Here is an 8523-nt window from a genome sequence, read left to right as displayed (position 1 = left end):
CATCCATCCATCCATCCATCCATCCATCCATCCATCCATCCATCCATTATCTTTACTCGCTTCTTCCTTTTCGGGTCGAGGGGGTCACTGTGCTGGTGAAGATTCTCAGTCATCCAGGACATGATAAATTCAAAAAGTGTTCAATACAAAAACAACTGGACTTTGTAACAGAAGACGTTTCGCTCCTCATCCGAGGAGCTTTCTCAATTCAAAGAGCAGAGAGTGAGAGATTCAGGTTATAAGGCTGAGTGAGATAAGACACACACACACGTAGATTGGCAATTCACACCTAAACACCTAAACAGTAGGTCTTTGTTCCTCTAATTCACAGACGAGGCCCCTCTGTTCCCATCAGGTGTGAAAACCGGCTGGGAATCTGTTTTAAAGTTGCATTATAGGTTTTTGAAATTGGAAATCTGAGGCCTCCTCCTCTGTTAAGAGATGGTTTTTCTCTTTTTACATAAATTGCTTCCTTCACCCCCCTCTCAAACCATCTGTGTTCTCGGTCCAAAATGTGCACATTTTGGTCTTCAAAAGAGTGTCCCTTATCTGTGAGGTGGAGGTGAACAGCTGAGTCTTGTCCTGAGGAAGTAGCTCTCCTGTGTTGAGTCATGCATCTGAGAAGAGGCTGTTTAGTTTCTCCAATGTAGAGGTCTGGACAGTCCTCACTGCACTGGACCGCATACACTACACCACTCTGTTTGTGTATGGGTGTTCTGTCCTTAGGGTGGACCAGCCTCTGTCTGAGAGTCCTGCTGGGTTTGAAATGTACTGGGATCTTGTGTTTGTTGAAGATCCTTCTGAATTTCTCTGATACTCCAGCAACATAAGGGATGACAATGTTTTTCCGTCTGTTGTTCTCCTTTTCCTGTTTTAGTGTGTTTTGTAGATTTCCTCTCTGACTTGACAAAAGCCCAGTTAGGATATCCACATGTTTGAAGAGCTTCTTGAATGTGTTTCTGTTCCTTTTCCTTACCTTTATGGCCAGCCGTCACTGTGCGAGAGGCGGGGGACACCCTAGACAGGTCTCCAGTCCATCACATGGACACATAGAGACAAATGAGACAAACAACCATTCACTCTCTCACCTAGAGACAATTTAGAGTTACCAATCAGTCTAACTTACATGTTTTTGGTCTGTGGGAGGAAACTGGAGTAACTGGAGAAAACCCACACATGCACGGAGAGAACATGCAAACTCCACCCAGAAAAGCCCCCGGCCGGGATTGAACTGGGACGACCTGCTCGCTGAAGGGCGGCAGCTCTACCAACTGATCCACCGTGCTGCCCCCACCAGGTTTCCTTATCATCCATCCTCTGTCCAGATGACACAGTACCACTTGTCTCTTTAATTCATGTTGCTGTAATAGCCCAGTTGTTTGGAAGACCTTTTTTTATTTTTACCAGATCCTTTAACAGCTGCTCTCTGAACTCCTCACAACATTCTTTCTTCTTCAGCTTCAACCATTTTTTCTTTTCAGAATTTATTATTTTTTCCTGTTCTTCACAACAACAACATCATTCTACACACAACCAGACTGTGGCCAGATGCTGTCGGCCACACTCTCGCCTGACACAACCTTACAGTCTCCCTCAGGTTCCCTCTTCTACACAGAATGTTCCTGTGTTACCACTGAGCTACACTTAAAACACTTCAGCTCCAAGACACTGATGTTCAAGTACAAACCATCTCAATCAAAATCATCTTTCAAGTATATATAATAATATAACTAATAACAGAACATGATTAAAAAATATATTAGAAATCTAGCATTTTAAATGTTACACTCATGAACAGTGAATCTCTGATTTTAGACGCAGCTGCTAAAAACTAACTACTGTTTTTGCTTAAGAGCTGCACAGAATGTAAATCTCTGTATAACGGAGTTTGACGAATTCTTCTGAAGCTTTTGAGACTTCTTCCTGTCTGTACCAGAAACATATTGAAACTTTGAAGCCTCAAAAATTACACTGACAGTTACAGCAACCAAGACCATCAATATCATCATCATTCAATATTTTGAGAAATTTTTGAGCTGACTTTCAAAGTAGTTACTTTTGTTTTGAAAGTCCATACAGGAAGTATTAGCATGCTATGCAGGTCTCACTTATTGCCACTAGAGGGCGACAAAACCATTTTCGATTCATCTTAATATTCAGATTCAGATTCAGACATTCTTTATTGTCGATCGCACCTCATGTGGTGCGAACGAAATTATGTACACAGGCTCCCAGTTACATCCAACAATAAAATGTAAAAGGAAAACAGTAATACGATCTAAGACGTGAACTAAGTAAAATGTTAACTAAATATACACTACGCACCAATAGCATAAAAACAGCAGCACAAACATGAGTCTGTGAGCAGAGGAGCACGAATGAACACAGCAGATCAGCAGCAACATGAAACAGATCAGCAGCAACATGATGTGATTTTTCACAGTGATTATTCTGGTTAGAGATTCATGAGTCTAACAGCCTCAGGGTAGAAGCTGTTCCTCAGTCTAGTGGTTCTACACTTAATGCTCCTCAACCTCCTTCCTGAATGGAGCAGGGCAAAAAGTGTGTGTGCTGGGTGAGAGAGGTCCTTCATGATGCAGGTGGTGGGGAGGCTGACTCCAACTGACTTCTGTACAGCCTTCACCACTCTCTGCAAAGCTTTACTTTTGCAGAAAAATGAAGTGGAAAAATAGCAGAAACAAATGGACTTTTTTCAAGTTGGCAATGAAATTTGGAGTTATAAATTGTTTTGGTGTAATATTTTGAAATATTTTTACATAAAGTTATTTTTCTGTCAAATTGTAGTGCTGGAAATCAGATTTGCTGTTGCAGTTCCTATATTTTCCACTAGAGGGAAGGCGAGACACGATAGACAAGTGGTCTGAAATGACTGATAACCATGTTTACAGTTTATAAGTAAAGGTGAAACTAAAATAGGATCACCATGGACTTTGTGGATAAGGTGAGGGATGTCATCATGGAGACTGATGAAACAATGGTCTCTTTTGATGTCACATCACTCTTTAGGTGCATTCCTGTTGAGGATGCAGTAGAGGTGGTCAGTTTAAAATTAAAATCAGACACCACTCTGAGCAGCAGGACCACACTTTCCACAGAACAACTGTGTCAACTCTTGAAACTGTGCCTGCAGTCAACCTACTTCACATATGGGGAGCAATATTATAGGCAGAAACATGGGTGTGCTATGGGGTCTCCAGTTTCTCCTATTGTTGCCAACCTGTCCATGGAGGAGGTAGAAAAGAGAGCCTTGACGTCCTTTTCAGGGACACCACCAAGTCATTGGTTCAGGTATGTTGACGACACCTGGGTTAAAATTAAATCTCAGGAAGTCCAACATTTTACTGACCACATCAACTCTGTGGATAAATACATCAAGTTCACACAAGAAGATGTAAAAAATGGCAAGTTGGCTTTCTTGGACTGTGAGGTCTCAGTCTCTGATAGAGGACATTTGCAAACTGAGGTGTACCGCAAACCCACCCACACAGACCAGTATTTGCAGTTTGACTCCCATCACCCTTTGGAGCACAAGTTAGGAGTCATCAGGACTCTATATCACAGAGCAGACAGCGTCCCCACTAACTCAGGAGCCAGGCAGAAGGAGAAATCCCACACAAAACAGGCTCTAGAGCAATGTGGATATCCTAACTGGGCCTTCCTGAAAGCAGAGAAGAAACCCAAACAGGACTCCAGTCAGCCAACAGGTGAAAAGGAGGAACCCAGACCCAGACCAGTGGTCATTCCATATGTTGAGGGAGTATCAGAGAAACTGAGACGTTTATTTTCTAAACATAATGTCCCAGTGGCTTTTAAACCCCAAAATACCTTACGGCAAAGACTGGTTCATCCCAAAGATCCAGTCCCCCGGCACAAACAGAGCAATGTTGTGTATGCTGTTCAGTGTCAGGAGGGTGATCAGTCTTACATCGGGGAAACAAAACAGCCACTGGCCAAAAGGATGGCCCAGCACAGAAGATCAACATCATCAGGCCAGGACTCTGCGGTCTACACTCATCTCCAGGCCAGCGGTCACTCTTTCAGGGATGAAGATGTTCACATCCTGGACAGAGAGGAACGATGGTTTGAGAGAGGAGTAAAGGAGGCCATCTTTGTGAAAAGAAATCGTCCATCATTAAACAGGGGTGGAGGCCTCCGGGTTCAACTGTCCCCCTCTTACAATGCTGTGATTGCTAGTATCACTCAGCCCTCTGTGAACAGTAAACAGCCATCAGTGTGCTAATGATCCATTGTTATGCTGATGGTCCTTCTTGAGCATGTGATCAGCTGGTTTTGGTTGTCAGCAGCAAACTGGTTGATCCACTCTGAGAAGGTGCTATTTAAGAGACTGAGCTGAATACAGCACCTCAGACTGAGGAAGTCTCTCGGATGAGAGACGAAACGTTTCTATATTTTTTTGCTTTGTTTTGTTTTTTGTTTCTTTGAATGTCCAGAGGACCAGATTGAACTTTTTTGGATTTTTCTACCTGGATTATTGAGCATGCATCAGGATATAAAGTAGGATTAGCAAAGCGTTAATGGATCCATTTTGAATTCACATGGATGATCAGTTTTTAAATGAACCATTTTTTAAATGCAGATCTAAAACTGGATTTCTGCTAAATCTACAGTATTCTGTGGGAAGAGCAGAGCTGTCCCAAACCACCGGATGGATTTTAAGGAAACTCTCTGAAAGTAATGACTGGATGTAAGTCATCAACTGATTAACCCAAGATTTCAATTCAAGATGTCCGCCACAGCCAACTGATCATACAAAACACAGAAATATTTTATATAGTTCATTTTACAGAAACTGAGATCAAATTTGGTGTGGTAGTAGCTGAGACTCCTCTTCAGTACACATTCCGAGCGCGCCTCGTTTGATTAAAACTTTAGCATTAACTTTTGGAGTCCACCTTGTTTGTCTGTTAGCAAAATATCACATGAACCATTTACAACTGCTAAATTTTTAGAGTTCAAAGATGGCTGCCTTGATGAATCAACATCTGCCAACACGACCACGAGGCAGGCAGCTCTCAAGATATGTAGCTAAAAACTGATGAGGTTGTAGATGAAAGTCATTCATAATCAGATTGTGTTATTTTCAAGGTTTGACTCAACAACAGATGATTTTAAATTTAAACTCTTGACTTTAAAGGCAGCAGGTGATATGCATTCCTTCAAGGATTTTTAAAAATATATTAAAAAATGTTTCCTATGAAAAGTCCAGGTCTCTCTAGGTCCCAGTTAAATTTGTATAATTGTTTAAAACAGAAAAAAAATGTAATGACAAAAGTTAAATAAATAACATTTTATTTCATAAATCTGCTCAGGACATAAATGATGTGAAGATGGAGACTCGTGACAAAAAGAATCGTCTTGACGTAAAGTTTTAAAAACGTAAACTTTACAGCTGTTTTTATCGATATCTGGACACGATGTGCAGCATCTGCTTCCTTTTACTGACTTTGGGTAAACCTTTGTAAAAAATCATTAATTCAATCTACTGCAGTTAAATGTTAATCATTGAAAATAAAAAGTCACATGACTTACTCACGTGTGGTTTCTCTCAGAAAATAATATTTATAAAATAAAAAATTAGGCTTTCACACATGATTTACACATTGAAATATAACAAATATATAAAAGCACTTTTTTTACTTTCAGTTTCTTGAACACATTTTTGAATCCCTGCAGCTATAAAAGCTGCGTGTCTGTGACTGAATAAATGTGCTCGGAGCCGGGTTCAGACAGGCCCATCAGAGACTCCAGGAGGTGGGTGCTGGACTCCAGGAGGTGGGTGCTGGACTCCAGGAGGTGGGTGCTGGACTCCTGCTGTGGTAAACGAACAGAGCTGAACAGCTGGAAGAGCTGAACGCTGTCCGAGTGTCTGTGCTCTTTAAACGAGCTGTGCAGGGGGCCGCAGGGGTAGTCCCTGTGGAAGAACTCCAGGTCCGAGTCGGACGAGAGGCTCAGGTCCACGTATCTGCTGGAGAAGTCCACGGTGGGGGATGGGGTGTGGGGGAAGTCCTCCAGAGAACCGTCCTCGAAAAAGTCTGTGGACTGATTAGCGTTCTCGTCAAGGTATGTGCCGCTCAGACCCATGCTGTCTGTGACGGCGGCTCGTGGTCTCGTACTGTCAGAGGTCGTGGTGTGAGGGTCAGAGGTCGGCGGCTCTCTGACGGGCCTCAGGTGGCTGCGTGTGAAGCAGTTCCTGGAGTCGGCTTCAGGTGGAGCCTCTCGGAGAAATGCTCCGGTGTCCGAGTCAGAGGAGGAGCAGGAGGAGTCAGACGTGTCGCTGCTGCAGCTGCTCTCCTCAAGCAGCCGCTCAGGGACGCAGTGGAAGGATGGAGGAGCCGGCATGGTGAGAGGAAGGCTGTCCTCCTCCGAGGAATAGGCAAAGGGACACCTCTTTTCCTGCGCACTCTGATCGGGGCGGACTTCATCCTGGGTTCTGAATTCTTGGAGCTCCTCTGGAAGTTCTGCCTGGTCCTCTGGGTTCAGTGTTTCGCGGTGCAGTCGCTGCTCCAGGTCGAGCCTCATCAGCGTATGGATGTAGTGGGTCTGCACGCGCCGGGCGTCAAACTGGAAGCGGCCTTGTGCGTTTCCACAGCTGTCCTTCGTGCATCCACAGGGGAAGCTGAACCGGTCAACCTGAAGGTGAAAAGATAAAAATCATCATTTACTCCAACCTGTTTCCACCAGGCTGAAAACAACAACAACCTGTTACCTGGCACTTGATGCCTGCCAGGCTGCAGGCGCAGCTCTCCGGCTCACAGAAGCCCTGACAGTCACACCCGCACGCCTCCCTGGAGAGCCGCAGCCCGTGAAGCTGCCGCCTCTCCTCCTTGTCGATCACCTTCACCCCCGCCGCCTGCAGGAGCGCCTGTCGCTGTCTGGAGGAGACGGGTCGAAGGAAGCCTCCGTCCTCCAGGTCCGAGTCGGTAACATGGATCTCTGCCTCCTCATTTAGAAGCTGATCCACGGCGAGCCCGTCTGCGTCGTGCTGCCCAGCAGCTCCGCTGACGATCAGCTGATGAGAGCAGGCGACGTGAGACGACTTCTGAGCAGACTCAGAGGATCGTAGAAGAAATCAGAGACACTTACTTTACGTTTCAGCGCCTCGAACCTCTTCTGTCTCTGTCGTTCTCTGTGCCTCTCTTGGCGCCTGAGCCGTTGCTCGGAGGCGTGTTCCGCCACCGTATACCGCCGGAGGGCGCTGTGACCGCGCACCATGCCGAGGGTGGCCCCTCCTCGGCTGGGGACGCTGCTGAAGCCCTGGCAGCGGGGGAACCTGTACACCTCCACCTGGTCGAAGCGCACAGTGCTCTGCGTTTTACTACGCCCGGGCCTCTTCAGGATGGACTCGTCTGATGGGTCAGAAAACACAAAAGCTCAACAACGTTTGCTTGTCTGTTAGAAAAGTCACAATATGACTTTACATACATACAGATCCTACTTTAAATGACTGAGGGATGTATTTCTCTTCAGGTTCGATCAATTCCTAGAAAAATACTGAAGGTATTTTTTGAAGAAATGCATAAAACTCGCTGCCTCGTGCCACAGTTTTACACTCAGATCATCTCACAGTGAGAAATGATGGAGTCAAAGCTGTTTTTGGTCAAATCTTGAAAATAAAGTCAAGCCAAGGTCACGAGATGTTTGACTCTGTTACAAACACCAAAGTTTAGCACCATATTTGTAAAACTGGCTGAATTATGCCCATTTTATTCCTTCTTCTGGAAGTTTTATTAAAATCTTTCCAGTGGGTCATGAGTTGTTTTGCTAACAGACAAATGAACACCGCAGACTCCTTCACTTTTCAGCAACAGGCAGTAAATACTGTAGGTCAGGGGTGTCCAGACTTTTTCATCATGGAGCTCCTTTTAAAATGACCAGGTCAAAGTGATCTACCTGCTATAAGGCTCTGTTTTCACAGAACAACCTCTGGAAACATTAGTGGTGTTTCAATGTTTATTGGGGTAATAAACAAAAAATGAGAGGGTTTACACAAAAACGCTGTAGTTTCCATGTCAGTTGGGTTGCCAGATAAGAAATGAAGAACTATAGTACTGTGGCTTTAAAATGTTAGTATTTTGACCTAAACTGTGATATGTGCTGAGTAAAGATGTTCTAAGATGAGGTGTGTGTTGTGTTTGTTGAACACATGCACAGAAAAAAAGGGGGACATTTAAAATGTATCTGGCAACCCTGATGCAGGGCTCAGCTGCATTCATTGTGCATGCAACGTCTGTATGATCACAGTTAGTCCAAACTGGTGACCACACAAACGTCTCGTTGTAACTGGATTTTATTAGTTTGTTCCTACATGATGAAAAAGGCTGAGCAGCACAAAAACACTCTGCTCTCTGACATTTATTATAACTGTTGTTATTTATTATAACTGTTGTTATTTATTATAACTGTTGTTATTTATTATACCTGTTGTTATTTATTATAACTGTTGTTGTTTATTATAACTGTTGTTATTTATTATACCTGTTG

General features: G+C 44.0%; 1 protein-coding gene across 1 annotated transcript in view; it reads right to left on the bottom strand.

The window, feature by feature from the left end:
• Nucleotides 1-5474: 5474 nt before the first annotated feature.
• LOC119414385 (cysteine/serine-rich nuclear protein 1) overlaps nucleotides 5475-8523 on the bottom strand; it is a 7647-nt gene continuing 4598 nt past the window's right edge. Inside the window, exons 3-5 of the mRNA XM_037681477.1 lie at nucleotides 7126-7388; nucleotides 6749-7051; nucleotides 5475-6672 (exon numbers count right to left, since the gene is read on the bottom strand). Of these exons, the coding sequence (XP_037537405.1) occupies nucleotides 5716-6672; nucleotides 6749-7051; nucleotides 7126-7388 (1523 nt within the window). The 3' untranslated portion in view covers nucleotides 5475-5715. The remainder of the gene's footprint in view (nucleotides 6673-6748; nucleotides 7052-7125; nucleotides 7389-8523) is intronic.

Source organism: Nematolebias whitei, chromosome 9 (assembly GCF_014905685.2).
Source record: "Nematolebias whitei isolate Nwh7 chromosome 9, NemWhi1, whole genome shotgun sequence".
Taxonomy (NCBI): domain Eukaryota; kingdom Metazoa; phylum Chordata; class Actinopteri; order Cyprinodontiformes; family Rivulidae; genus Nematolebias; species Nematolebias whitei.
Note: the sequence above shows the minus strand (reverse complement) of the source record. Positions and strands in the feature narration are given on the sequence as shown.